The following is a 12,953-nucleotide window of genomic DNA, read 5'->3' on the forward strand; positions in this document are numbered from 1 at the left end:
AGTGAGACCATTTATAACAATATATTTTAGGGATGACACTTTAGGATGGACAAGGATGGGCAAGGACCGACATGGAAGATGGAAGGGAAGAGGGAGAAACCTACTAAGGAGGAAATAAAATGATTCAAAACACAAATATAAATTTGACCACCTAGGCAATTGCTCTTCGGACACTCTGAATAGGAATCAAGTTAAAAACAAGCACATGATTAGCGTTGTATCGATTGAGACGTACCTCGCGTGCGTATTTGAGAACACGTTTGGTTTCCTGTGGTGCACCTTTTGGCTTTTGTTGCAAGGCGGAAGTGAGCCACCCCTCAGTGAGCAATGGTTTGATTTGGCCCTTAGAGTAGAGATCCGCCAGATCGCCAATAAGACCAAATGCAGCGCGAACAATGGTATCGGGGCGTTCCTCGTCACTCAGCGCACGGGCGCAAAGTCCAAGCATAGTTTGCACGTAAGGAAGGAGGGTTCAGCTAAATAGTGACCCTTTTAGGCTAGCCATATATATGAATTTACTAAGGAACAAATACTTACACTTATCAGCAGACTTGAAGCCAGCCACAATGCCAACATATGCGTCGAGTATACCCTCACGTAGTTGAGCAACGTAGTCAACCATCTCGTAGTCCATCTTTTTCTGCATGTTAGTGGCTGAATTTTGTGGCACTCAAGCGCAAGCTTACCGGGTTGGGTTGGATCTCGCCCGCCTGCTTCAAGACGGTCATTGCGGTCTCCAGGTAAGGGGCGAACTCGGGGCCAATCGAAAGCGCAACATCACCAAAGCAAGCAAGGACTTGAATCTTAACATTTCGGCCCATAACCTGACTCTGCAAGCTTTCGAGTAATAGACTGATGAATGCAGCGGCATATTGAACAGTCTTTTCTTGCAAAGCGCGGGCAATATCACCGATGGTACCGATACAAACAGTGCAAAGTGCTGCGTCCTCGTGGTTCTTCAGCGCTGCAACAATAATAGGTAGGAATGCCTCCAAATAAGGCTGGATGTCCTGTCCGAGGGCTGCGGAAGAGTTCATGGTGATCGGTTAAAACACCAAGACCAAGAAGTCTTACCAGATGACATAGTCCCGACAACCAAGAATCCGTCTTCCAGGATGGTCGACTGCTTCCCTGCAGCCTGGACAAGTCGCAATGTGAGGGTCATGATCCTATCAGCTAGCGGTTTGACCTGGGCGCCCATCTTGCGAATCACGCTCTGTATGTGTGTTAGTGCAAGAACCAAAGTGTTCTTCATTTAACATACAATGATGACGCTACAGAAATTGCTCTGTAGCTCGGCCCAATTAGATCGATCGTCGATATTAAGCAGCTCGTTCTACTTCGACGTGAATATCAACCACAATGCTAAGAAGATAGCAACAGACCTGAATATTCAAGAGGGTTTCCATGCGCTGAAGCACTGTAAGCGTAATTTGGGAGACCGCATTAAAGGTGTCAGCACTGGCGTTCGCGATGTAGGCGTTCAAAGCTTCATAAGCCGCAGTACGGAAGTTGGATTCGTTGGTGGGTCTTTCAAGCAAATATTAGCCGGTTGTATGTCATCATGAAGTATATATACCCACTTTTCGGTCACCACCAACAACTTGTCAACAATACCTTGATAGAACGGCGACAGAGTTGAAGTTGCTGCAGGTGTCCGTCGGGCCGGGTTCAGGAGAAAGCTGTTCGGCAAGGCTCATAAGCGCCCAGCAAGAGTTGGCGATGATACGCGGGCGATCCTCGAGTCCACCACGAGGGCGGTAACAAGAGCCTGCAGCTGACTTTCGATGTTTACGGACCCGACAAGGAGCTCACAAATTCGTCCAAGGGTCCATGCAGTAGTATCCTTCACAGCAGCGTTTGAATCGGCCATCATGGCAATAAGGACCGGGAGCGCCTGACTGACGAGCCCCGCAAGAACGTTTGGATCGGGCCCCTCAAGGATAGAGCCGAATACCATCACAGCAGCCTCACGTAGATGCCAGTCGTCATGTTTGATGTTCGTCTCAATGAACGGAAGGACCACCGGAACGATCGCGTCGTCAACCGCCTGAGCCAGGAGCGCAAGACAAGTTCCAGCAGCCATAGAAATATTCCATTCATCCTCGTCCGCGTCTTCCTCTTGCTGGGTAAGGAGCTGGAGTAAAACTGGGACAATGTCATTAAGTGCAGTCGTTGCGAACTTTTTGTTCTCCCGTTCGGGCAGATCACCATATTCAAGTGCCTAAGTTGAGATTAATTACGGAAATTGTTTCATCCTGCATCAAGGTCAGACGCACCTCTGCTTCTTCCATCTTGAGCTCAATTTCCTCTTCGGCGACAGTCGACCAAAATTCAACTGCTTGAAGTGCAACCTTTTCGTCTGGGTTTTTCATACCCACTACGTAAGCTATTGCCAATACATTAGTAACATTAATGCGCATTTATCCAGCTTACTCACCCCGAACAGGGCTCGTTCCATATAAAAGCCCATCTTGTCATAGTACAGACTCATAATCTTCACCAAGCATTCAAACGCTCCCACTTGGACAGGGTGGTTTTCGCTCTGAGTGGCCTCGCAAACTACTTGCATCAGGTAGTTACGCTCTCCCTGGTGAAAATTTAGCACGCAATCGTTTCGACAAATCAAGCTACATACCTCGCGCTCAAAGTTATCCCTGATAAACTCCAAAGAGTTCAAAAGAGCTGTAATAGCGGCACCTTGAACCTCGGGGCTTGGCTCTTCCCGCCGGGCACCTTGCACAACGGCAGTAAGGATTTCGTTGGAACGAGAGCTAAGTGAAGAAGGTGGCTGTGCAATCCATCCGTGTTCTGTATCAATAAATCGAGGAAAAGTATAATTATCACGTACCACAACTTCGCAAATTTGACCAATAGCTGTGAGTGCATTCATCCTCAGACCAACATTCGAGCCGTCTGACGCAAAAGTCAAAAGTTGGGTGATTAGATCGGCCACTGTTCGGCGGGGACTTCGATAGCGGCAATAGCAGAAATGACTTGGGCCGCAAAAGTTCCTGCCCTAGGCTGTGGAGAACCAAGAGTGGCCATGGCACCATGCTTGACGCCATTACGCGTTTCTTGAGGTAATGCCAGCCACTTTTCGTTCAACTCTTGTTGGCGATTCGCGTCCTGTAGCACGGTATTTCAGTGCCAGAATCGACAATCTAGATAAGCCACAATTACCCTTGCGACAATAGCGTTCTTAATGTTGAGGGCGGCTGCGTTCCGAACGGGGAGCGGATTGTTCTCGTTTGTGAGTTCAGGCATAAGTGTCGCCATGAACGTGGACTGAGGACACCGTGTCAGCCAAAATCTACGGGGAAAATGCTGAAACATACCAGATTGTCGCGCGCCAGGGCTTCGAGCTTGCTCTCGGCGTCATGGCGGAGCGCAGCATCTGTATAGAAAAGGAAATTTATGAGCATATATTATTGGAGTCGGATGACGCGTGTTTGTACCTGCAGAGAACGAATTAGCGAGAATTTCGCTTGCACTCATTATTATCTAGGAGCTCTAGAGCACTTGTATCTAACGAGAGATATGATTGAATAGGTCATCATCTGTATTTATTAAAGGCATACCTATTCGTCAAATCAGAGGCCACAAACCTTGCGAGAACGAACGGTTGTTGGGGCGCGCTGGTGTGGCAGGATAAAGAAAGAGCAGGTCAAGGGCAAGGATGTAAGGATTACATAATCATGCGCGCTTATTAAGGTCTAAACCTGGCATGGTTGCATCCTCCTCGGTCATTAATTCTGGACTCCATCCGCAATGTCAGTGGTACAAATTGGATGGGCGGACGCGGGCACGTGCCGTACCTGTACGATGATCTATGCAATGCTTACGTTTATTACAGAAAAAAAGCCAAACGTGCCAGTGGCTTAAAGATATCTGAACACGGGGCCAACACGGAACACCACTTTGCCAAGTTACGCGTAACAGCACGTAATCTTGTAGTACAGGACCAGCCAAATAGAGGACCAATCCCAAAGTCTACTTCGTTTGTCTCGTTCAAGCACGCCCAATCAGATTATCTTCAGTCGGAGCTAATACATGCGGCCTTGGGAACGGAAGGTGACTTCATTCATTCCAGCACTCGGTTCTCCCCCGCGTTCTGGAAAGACCAAACAAGCCAACAAAGCAAAACCGACTCCCCGAGTTAGTGGAGAGGGCAGTGAAAAATAGTAGGTGCTTACCGAGAGCAACGCTGCACACTCTTACCCTGTCGTAGTCGAATCCCTTGATACGAAGCGTGCCCAGATAATTGCAATGGACGCCAAAAATCTAGCCGGTCTAGATATTGCTTCAAGAAAACGCAGGTATGGAATATCTGGAAGACAGGAGACACCAACCTTGCTACTATCCAGCTGAGGCAGTAAGGTGATCGAAGGGAGTCCTAAGCCTTTCACTTACAACATATGCCCTACAGGAGTCACGCATTTATTTCTTCCTCCAGTCCGGGACTCCCAACGGAGGCGGATACATGCGTAGAATGTATTGAGGATATGCTATCTTTCGGAAGCCCGAACGACGAACAGGGAATGCAGGCAACTACCGATCAGTCAACTGAAGAGGCACAGAACGAACGAATGGCTGGTACGGAGCAAATGATCAACAGCCCGTAGATTCACCTGGGCGCGTAAACTCGCCATCCAGTGCTGGAGAAATAGGCGAGTTGATACATCGCACGTCCTGAAGATTAACTGTCGATTCTTTTGACGACACTAGATATACCACCTACTCTATATGAAGACGCGCTGCGTGTAGCTACGCAAACCTTGATCACAAGGCATTCTACCGGTTCATCAATCCAACGGATACCAGAATATCACCCCATGCAACCAAGCGAGGATGACAGCCAAGCGAGGATCTTCAATCTTTTCGCTCCAGCCCAGGTCAACGTACTCGACGGAAACACCACGGACCCAGAGCCAAAAATGGCACCTTCGTTCCAAGACCAACGGAACCCCAGAACCAGACTTTCAGATGCACCAGGCAAGGGACATGGTCTGGATATTGGAAACCAAATCATTCCTAGCTTGATGAGAGATAGGCAGGGACGCAACCACTCCTTAAAGAGAGACGGTTCTTCAGACTCCCCATCCAAGGTCCATGGGAAACCTAGCTTGAAAACTCCTGAAGGAACAAACTCGCTCAACTCTCCACAAACAAGGCCTGCCGGGAAATTTCACAGTAATTCTGGTAGTGGAACGATGTCATCTAGTCCTCTCGACAAATACGCCCTTCGATCACACCCCATCCATCGACGACACACTTCAGGTCTGATACCTCTGTCGCCAGGCTATTCAAACAGTCATGGGAAGTTGGCCAACAGAGACCTAGCCGCGGCTACGAAACGGACACCCAATCTGGATAACTGTTATGTTTCCTTTAATTTCGCAAGCGCAGAATCAACTCCGAGTCCATCCCAGGAGCCCGATAGCCCATTGACAACCGAAGAGGGAAGCCGTCGGAAAATTGGATTACGGCTATTCGACGACTATCCATAGGTGGATGCGGGAATGGATTCGTAGATACGACACACCCCTTATGATCAATAGCCAGACTCACCCTATGGACTATGGGTGTCCGTTTTCTATGCCAGGGGAATATTGGCGAAAAGATTACTCAAGCATGAATGTTTGAACGTTACGGGGCATGATGTCCGATATTAATTCGTGAAATCCTAATACATGAAAGACTAATGGTGCCTATGAGCAATTGGAAATTAGTATGTCTCGGTCGGAAGGATAAAAGTAACTTGCCATTCGCGGACTGAATAGGATGCAAACCGAAACGAGAGATAGTGGCAGTCAGTATAGTCATATTTGGTGATTCAAAACAAAACGTACTTCTGATAATAAAATTGGCGAGCACAGCAAAGAACAGAGCCGCACAAATCAAGACTGGGCCAACAATCTGGTCTACGGTCAAGTTAGCAAAGAATCACTCAATATAAGAAAAAACTACACGTACCAAAATGACCTGGATCTCTCTTCCGAATACGGGTAATACGCCTCTGGTAGATGACATAACCATAGACCATAACAGCGACACTAATCACGGCGTAAATATAAGCGAATAATAAGGAAATTGCGTCATTGGATGCGTTAAATAATGCCAAGGACAAGGTAGATAGCAAGACGCCCATGTTTAGGTATGATACCCAAGCTGTTGGAACACAGTCAATGAGGTATCCAATAAAAGAAGAAAAAAATTCAGGTCTTTGGAACTCACTGCGTTCGTTAGCCAACCAAACCTTGGTTTCAACCTTGATAGGAGTAGCGATTTTCTTAGGTACTCGAACTCTGACTCGGCCCTGGGAAGAACCTCCAGCTTCGACAGATCGATAGTTGGGAACACCATCTGTAGCACCCGAATCAGGGATCCGGTCAATCCTAGTCGAACGTGCACGGAAGCCAACGGGGTTGCGAGGAAGTGATGCAAGCGCCGTCGACGAAAAGGGCGAAAACAAATCAGACTGGACATTGAGATTCAGCAAAGAAAACAAGTGGATCCAATTAAGCGAACTAACCACTACGTGCATTGACCGCTTGAATATCGAACCGTCCTCCTCGTGAGTCTGTGCGGTATCTGACGACGATGTCATGTTGAGTTGAGCAGGTTCCGTTTGTGGAGTTGGTTGGGTCACAGTGACTCTGGGAGGCTCAGACGACATTTCAGCTTTGTTTGTCTCGTCCGGTTACTTTAAGGCCGAACTGGTTCGTCCAAGGGAAGTAGAAAGTTGTGGTGGGAAGCGTGAAACGGTAATGATCGGCGCACGTGCGACTTGTGGTGATGTAAGGCAGGGAGTAATTTCACCTCTATCTGTTCCGTCGCCTGATAAACTGCATTGATTGGGATCATAAAAAAGTGGAAAGCGTCTCAGCACAATATGATCACAACTTTGCGCCAAGTAAATTAATTATCTCTTGTGATATAAAAGAGAGGATGAATTAACTGTCCGTGTTTCAGTACTAGGATATAGGTACAAAAACAAAGTGCCTCAGGCATGTGCAGTCCGAGGAGTCCAAAAAACAAGATGTAAAAATCGAAAGCAACCATATATCATCCAATCATCGAACTAATGGTGGGCGCAGTCGGGGATAGTAACATCCTTGAGTTTTTTGCTGATAAAAAGAGGGGTTAGCGAAAGCCAAGATGAAAACAATTGTGGAACTCACTCAGCGTCAAAGACGCCCCACCAACCCTCAACACCACCGTACAAGGCATCCTTCCAAGGCTCATCTTTGAACTCGAAGAAGAAGTAGTTGGTTTGATTAGTGTTGGATGCACACACGAACGTGTCCATGAACACCTGAAGGTTTTTTACGGATGCGTCGGCTGCACCATTATTTTGAGCCGCGACACTGGAAGATTGCTAATTTTAAATTAGCAACCAAATCTGGAATGATTTAGTTGGTTGACGTACTGTTGGCCATCCTGTTTCAGCAATGTACATGGTCGGCTTGTTGGCTACCGCATTGGCCTGCGCAATATTGTTTTGCTGGAAGAAGTCCCATGTCCAGCCAGCAGCGTCGTTGATGGTGGTATGAGCGAACCAAGGGTGAACGTTTGCCAGACTATAAGTAACATATTAATCACCAGTTTAGCATGTTGTACACAAACTTATCTCACCCATAGTCAATAGCCTCAAGGAGCGGCGTGTTGAAATAACTTCCGGCGTCACTGGTACCGACAGGAAGGTTCTTGCTGAGGCTCATGCCAGCCAACATCTGCCGAGTGTCCTTGATCTTCTCAACCAGCTTGGCAGCTGCAGCCAACCCAGCAGTACCAGTAGCGGTAGTCTCTTTCGCAGCGGTGACGCTATTGAGGATATACTCGTTTCCGACGATACTCCAGCAATATGGTCAGTCCCGTATGTGGTAATCGCATCCTTGATCAAGTCGCGTTGGCGAGTATAGGCAGCATCGTCCTCGTTGACGTCTGCCAAGTCTATAAGAACGGGTCCGAGTCATGGCAGGGGTAAGGCAAGAAACTCACAAATTCCGACAAACACTTCCAAGTCAACCTTGGTGTCTTTGATGGCTTGCAAGACAAGCGCAGTTTGATTGCAATCGGAGCCATAGAGACGAATACGAGTAGTCAGTTGCGACAAGAGTTGAATATCCTCGGTAACGTTTGCTTGGGTAGCACCACATTCAGGAAGTAGCGCGCCGAGTGGCGTATAAGCAAACCCGTAGAATGAGTTCTTGAGACGCGAATCCTTTTCGAATTTGGATGGTCGTTGGGATCGGCCAAGACAACGCCAGCCGTGCCGGGAATCGCGACCATGGAGCCGTCGGAAGAAGTCCTGTGGGACCGGACTTGCTCCCGCCAGACTTCTGAGAAAGACTACGCCAAGGCCGACACCGGCGCCAACGAGAATCAAAATGGTGACCCCACAACACCAAATCCACAATCTAGCCGAATGAGAACCAATTGATGACAAACTCGGCATAATGATTACTCACTTGGTGCGCTTGTTGTCACGCTGTTGCTTCTCAAGCCATGGACTGGAGCCCCCAGTGGTGTTGCCTGAGCCGTCGAGGTTTGTGTACCTATCGTGTTGCATGCTTTGAACGTTTTGAAGCGCGGCCTCTGGTGCAAAGTAGTGACCACGGGTGGCGGTGTTAGATGGACCGGTTGGTGTGAGAAAGGGGTTAGCCGGAGGGGCGTAAGACGCGAGGTTGTCGCCTGAAGCGTAGTTGGATTGGTGATATGAGTCTGTTCCCGACAGACGCTGGGGCTATGCGGGATATGAGCGATGGATTGTGAATACCAGGTGCTAGCAACTCACTGGTGGAGTGGAAGAGTCCCAGTAGTTGTTGATATCTAACGAGTGACGAGGGCAGGCAGACAGTTAATATGGGCTAGTAACCAATATGGAAGAGGAGAGGAGAAACAGACGAGGTGAAATCGTCGCGACAGACTAAAATAGCCCGAGTTGCAAAGGACCCCTAAAAGCAGCGGGAATCCATGGAATGGGCCCGCCAAGGGGTAATGTCTGTTGCCATCATACACCAGAGCACTCGGCTTACCTGGGCCTCCATCTTGGTATCGTGATTGTGCCATGTCGTGGTCGTAAACGGGATTGTGCTCGTGTGCTGTGTTCGTCAATCACTTTTGTGGGATCTTCAAGGCTGTGGTCTCGTGGACGCAGTACCGAGTAGTTCCAACTCGACGGCACCCACAAAAGAGCAAGCACAGCCTTAGAAAGCATCGATTTTCCAACCACTCCGAGAATCCCAAAATAGATTTGAATGAGATTGTATGATTATTATATAAGTACAATGATGTTTAAACAAGGCAAACTATATGCTACACGAATACAAAGAGTCCAACCCATTTACCCAACACTTTTCGCAAACCAATCTTTTGAGAGTCGGTCAACCGATCAGGGAACACCACTTCCCACTTCACCACCAAATCGCCTTTGCGCACCACCTTGCCTTCTTTCCTGACCGGCATACCCAGACCAGGGATACGGGTTTCCTGCCCGGGTTTGATTATGGATGCAGGGGTGTGGACAGTTCGCTGAGAGCCGTCGAGTAATTCGATGGTTGTGTGCACCCCCTTCGCCTGTGAGGGCCTCGAGAAGTGGTACTTTGCAGGTAGTAATAAGATCCTCCCCCTCACGCTTGAACCGAGGATGCTCTTTTTCTTCCACAACAAAGACGACATCCGCCGCCTCTCCGTCAGCCCGTTCATTGCCCATGCGTGCATATCGAACTTTAGTCCCTGCCTTCCACCCCTGTAACATCAAATTAATACGTCTGCGTATGACGTTAGCAAAAAGAACTTACAGGCAATACGTCAATTTCGATGTCCTTGGCCTCGGTTGAACCATCCAGAAGCTTTCGTTTGAGCTTGAGATGCTTCTTTGTTCCCTTGAATATATCTTCGAGCGAGAGTTTCAAAGGATGGATGACGTCTGGCAACTGGGTCGGCTCGCTGCGCGCGCCGTTCATGCTACTTGCCCGCCTGCCGCTAGAACGAGGAATGCCCTCTCCAGCTGGGAATGCTCCAGGCATACCTGCGCTTCTGAACGAGCTGCCACCGCCAAACGGGCTACCGCCGAATCCGCCGCCACCAAACGAAGAGAATGGAGAGCCACCACCACCACCAAAGTGGTCATCTTCTTCCATACTACCGAATCCACCACCCATGCCCCCACCGCCCATTCCACCAAATTGTTTGAAGAATTGTCTGTTAAATCCATAGTTAGTAAAATCAGAGGCCCAATGAGTAAGTTTGATACTCACTCAAACACGGAATTGGGGTCGCTCGCTTTGAATCCACCACCCATGCCGGGTCCTCCGGACGAAAACGTAAAGGTTGTGCCACCTCCAGGGAACCTAGGGCGTGTGTCAGTACATGCCGGCGGCGCAACTCTCTCGACGCAAACTCACCCTCCGAAACTGGCTCCAGGAAAACCTCCGGCAAATCCACCGCCGCCACCACCTGGGCTCGGTGGTGGGCCGCCCTTCAACCCTTCTTCGCCAAAGCGATCGTATATTTCCCGCTTGTTTTTGTCGGAGAGTACTTCGAATGCTTCGCTGATCTAGTGACATCCAAGTGAGAATAACTACTTCTTTACTTTCTGAACCAATAGCATACCTCTTTGAATTTTTGGGAAGCTGCCTCAGTGTTACCCTTGTTTCGATCGGGGTGCCATTTCAAGGCCTGTAATACAGATGAGATGAACAGGCGGCTTCCGCAAATACTTGCGATTACTTACCATTTTCTTGTATCCCTTCTTGATGTCATCATCAGTGGCGTCCTTGCTAACGCCGAGCAATGCATAGTAGTCTTTTCCCATCGCAGAGTACAGAGATGGAGCTTGAGGCTATGTGCAGGAAGTGAGGAAGAATGCGAAAGTTGTTTCGTAGGTGACGTCGGAGCGTCGCTTTATATATGCAGGCCTTCGCCGTGGTAAATTCAACAAGCGCCTGGAACCTGCCAGTTAATTCTAGAGGGTACTATTTCTCACGTGACCTGACATCATCTGATTCGAGGATTTGTTCCTAACGTCGACAGACTTATGCTGCGGTTTGGAACAGGACTAAGGACTTGCCCACGAGTATTGGTGAAATCTGTACATAAGAGTCAGCTTACTTTCTTTCAACAAAATAGGCAGATAAGGTCAGCGCTCATGGCTTCCGCATCCATACTCCGGATGATATTCCGAATAATGCCCAGCCACTCAATGGTATGCTACTACCTGCAAGTTACAATTAATACGCTGAATAAATACTTAGTTCTTGGTACATCGTTGGAACGTCACTCAGTTTCACCAATAACGGTAAGTTCTATTCTATCCGAAGGTTGAAAATTATTCCGACACGATCCACTTAGGGATTTTTTAGGTTAGTGCGCCTATTAATTTCAGTATCTTTGAATATCCTGCTCAGAACCACTCAGAGACGGCTACTGCCGCACTGGTGAGAGAAGCTCTTGTAGAATTTACCATCCACGCCTTTTGAATTTACCTTTTACAGACCGATCCGATTTGGGGGAGCACACTATCGCTGGTGTAGTTTCGGAGTATGTATGTGTTTCTAGGTTGCATGCACTACTTTACACGCAGCCCTGTTCTACAACCTAGCCTTTTCCTGGACTTTTCGGCTTCTCGGGGCAATGACCTTTCTACTCCTCATCCTCCTGCGTTTCCTGGTTTAACTTCTGGGTGCCGTTGGTGCCTGTGCGTCAATCGCTGGAAAGAGGCCCTACTCGCTTATAGGTCAGGAGATATCAGTCGCGATGCGGTACCCAAGTATGTGATCGTACATTACAGGCTGAATGCTTCTAACACCGCAACTCATCCCAGAGTGGTTCTTAGTGCGACCGATTCATCTGCGCTCCGTACTGTATCTCTGGGCGATCTGCGCGAGTTCTCATTTGACAGTTCAAGAGGCGAGCGCTAAGATATGGGAGGATGGTGACTTGCTGATGTAGTCGAACTAATGTTTCACAATTAAGCGAGCTGAAACTAATCTGACTCGGTGGGGCATGTTTTTATCGGGCTGCCCGAAGCTCAACGGTGTCCTCCCGGAGCCACACGGTGTGTTTGCTACAATAGGAGGATGCGTATTGCATCAAGGGGTCGCTTTTGGAGGGCCCACTAGTAATGCTGTAAACATCGCAATGGAGCAGTACAGCGTGAAGAGTATAACAAGGTCATACCAGGAATTAGGCTTATTGATCACAACGTGCTGAAGACTAGCCTTACAACTCTTTTGTGATATTTCTAGACTAACTTTTCGTTAGAATATTCATTTAGAAGGAACAAGTTTCAGTGGAACAAGTTGGGATTCGATCATTTCTGAGTTATTCCACAATTGTATTGCTATTGCCATATATCTCCGATTCTATTATCGATCAGATAATTCACCTGATCCAAGCCTGATTTGCCTTCGAAAACTATGTCCGGCCCAGATCGTCATCCTTCCCACACGCAAAATTCCTCGGCATCACCTTTTGGCCCCGACGCCATCCTTCAAGCTACGATATACTGGAAACCCGGCGCATGCAGCCCAAGCACCCTGATAAGATACTTCTGCACGGAATGATAGGCACGAAGTCGACTTTTAGCTCAGCCGTATATTAGGTAGCTCGGGATTTGGACCGAGTGGGCGCACAGGTTGAGAAACACGAAATAATTCAATGATTTCCTCCGTTAGGTTTGGGTTCCTGAGGGTATTAGGCCAATTTGAACTATTCCTGGACATTATTGGATCATGCTCACTGCCTATAGGGACTGGTATGAGCGTATCTCCTATTACGCAGCAACATTAGCCACCGGCTACTGACTTCTTTGTCTCAATACAAATACTGATGTTTACTGGGATCAAAACACGCTCCAGCCCTTCCGGAACACTACCTTTTATTACAACCTCACATAAGACATGATCTTGGCGAGCAATCGCGTTGCTGATGTAGACCCGAGAACT

At 48.2% G+C, this 12,953-nt stretch overlaps 7 protein-coding genes across 7 annotated transcripts; 2 read left to right on the top strand and 5 right to left on the bottom strand.

Annotated features, from left to right (window-relative positions):
* Positions 1-151: 151 nt before the first annotated feature.
* RhiXN_02820 (importin subunit beta-1) lies at positions 152-448 on the bottom strand (the record flags this gene model as incomplete). Its single annotated transcript, XM_043322637.1, has 2 exons — positions 152-175; positions 236-448. 2 exons carry the CDS (start codon positions 446-448, stop codon positions 152-154), a joined length of 237 nt encoding a protein of 78 aa, XP_043178133.1.
* Positions 449-492: 44 nt separating this feature from the next.
* RhiXN_02821 (importin subunit beta-1) lies at positions 493-2,893 on the bottom strand (the record flags this gene model as incomplete). Its single annotated transcript, XM_043322638.1, has 12 exons — positions 493-497; positions 538-634; positions 687-1,021; positions 1,075-1,216; positions 1,265-1,336; positions 1,386-1,530; positions 1,584-1,682; positions 1,800-2,224; positions 2,280-2,389; positions 2,437-2,590; positions 2,639-2,791; positions 2,852-2,893. 12 exons carry the CDS (start codon positions 2,891-2,893, stop codon positions 493-495), a joined length of 1,779 nt encoding a protein of 592 aa, XP_043178134.1.
* A 50-nt stretch (positions 2,894-2,943) lies between these two features.
* RhiXN_02822 (importin beta N-terminal domain) lies at positions 2,944-3,498 on the bottom strand (the record flags this gene model as incomplete). Its single annotated transcript, XM_043322639.1, has 4 exons — positions 2,944-3,129; positions 3,184-3,288; positions 3,339-3,397; positions 3,459-3,498. The coding sequence occupies 4 exons, from the start codon at positions 3,496-3,498 to the stop codon at positions 2,944-2,946; spliced, it is 390 nt and encodes a 129-aa protein (XP_043178135.1).
* Positions 3,499-3,771: 273 nt separating this feature from the next.
* Positions 3,772-5,510, top strand: RhiXN_02823 (uncharacterized protein; the record flags this gene model as incomplete). The annotated part of the gene is made up of 5 exons (XM_043322640.1): positions 3,772-3,809; positions 3,857-4,158; positions 4,232-4,319; positions 4,430-4,596; positions 4,729-5,510. 5 exons carry the CDS (start codon positions 3,772-3,774, stop codon positions 5,508-5,510), a joined length of 1,377 nt encoding a protein of 458 aa, XP_043178136.1.
* A 218-nt stretch (positions 5,511-5,728) lies between these two features.
* Positions 5,729-6,679, bottom strand: RhiXN_02824 (uncharacterized protein; the record flags this gene model as incomplete). Its single annotated transcript, XM_043322641.1, has 5 exons — positions 5,729-5,775; positions 5,853-5,924; positions 5,977-6,171; positions 6,238-6,481; positions 6,536-6,679. The coding sequence occupies 5 exons, from the start codon at positions 6,677-6,679 to the stop codon at positions 5,729-5,731; spliced, it is 702 nt and encodes a 233-aa protein (XP_043178137.1).
* A 405-nt stretch (positions 6,680-7,084) lies between these two features.
* On the bottom strand, positions 7,085-10,822 carry RhiXN_02825 (DnaJ domain protein; the record flags this gene model as incomplete). The annotated part of the gene is made up of 16 exons (XM_043322642.1): positions 7,085-7,130; positions 7,185-7,381; positions 7,433-7,583; positions 7,639-7,827; positions 7,854-7,956; positions 8,005-8,423; positions 8,475-8,749; positions 8,801-8,835; positions 9,042-9,107; positions 9,372-9,537; positions 9,608-9,754; positions 9,807-10,209; positions 10,266-10,358; positions 10,413-10,564; positions 10,621-10,686; positions 10,742-10,822. The coding sequence occupies 16 exons, from the start codon at positions 10,820-10,822 to the stop codon at positions 7,085-7,087; spliced, it is 2,589 nt and encodes an 862-aa protein (XP_043178138.1).
* Positions 10,823-11,044: 222 nt separating this feature from the next.
* RhiXN_02826 (uncharacterized protein) lies at positions 11,045-11,927 on the top strand (the record flags this gene model as incomplete). Its single annotated transcript, XM_043322643.1, has 7 exons — positions 11,045-11,089; positions 11,137-11,212; positions 11,262-11,305; positions 11,370-11,444; positions 11,502-11,536; positions 11,591-11,776; positions 11,831-11,927. The coding sequence occupies 7 exons, from the start codon at positions 11,045-11,047 to the stop codon at positions 11,925-11,927; spliced, it is 558 nt and encodes a 185-aa protein (XP_043178139.1).
* Positions 11,928-12,953: the final 1,026 nt, after the last annotated feature.

This window comes from Rhizoctonia solani, chromosome 3 (genome assembly GCF_016906535.1).
Source record: "Rhizoctonia solani chromosome 3, complete sequence".
Taxonomy (NCBI): domain Eukaryota; kingdom Fungi; phylum Basidiomycota; class Agaricomycetes; order Cantharellales; family Ceratobasidiaceae; genus Rhizoctonia; species Rhizoctonia solani.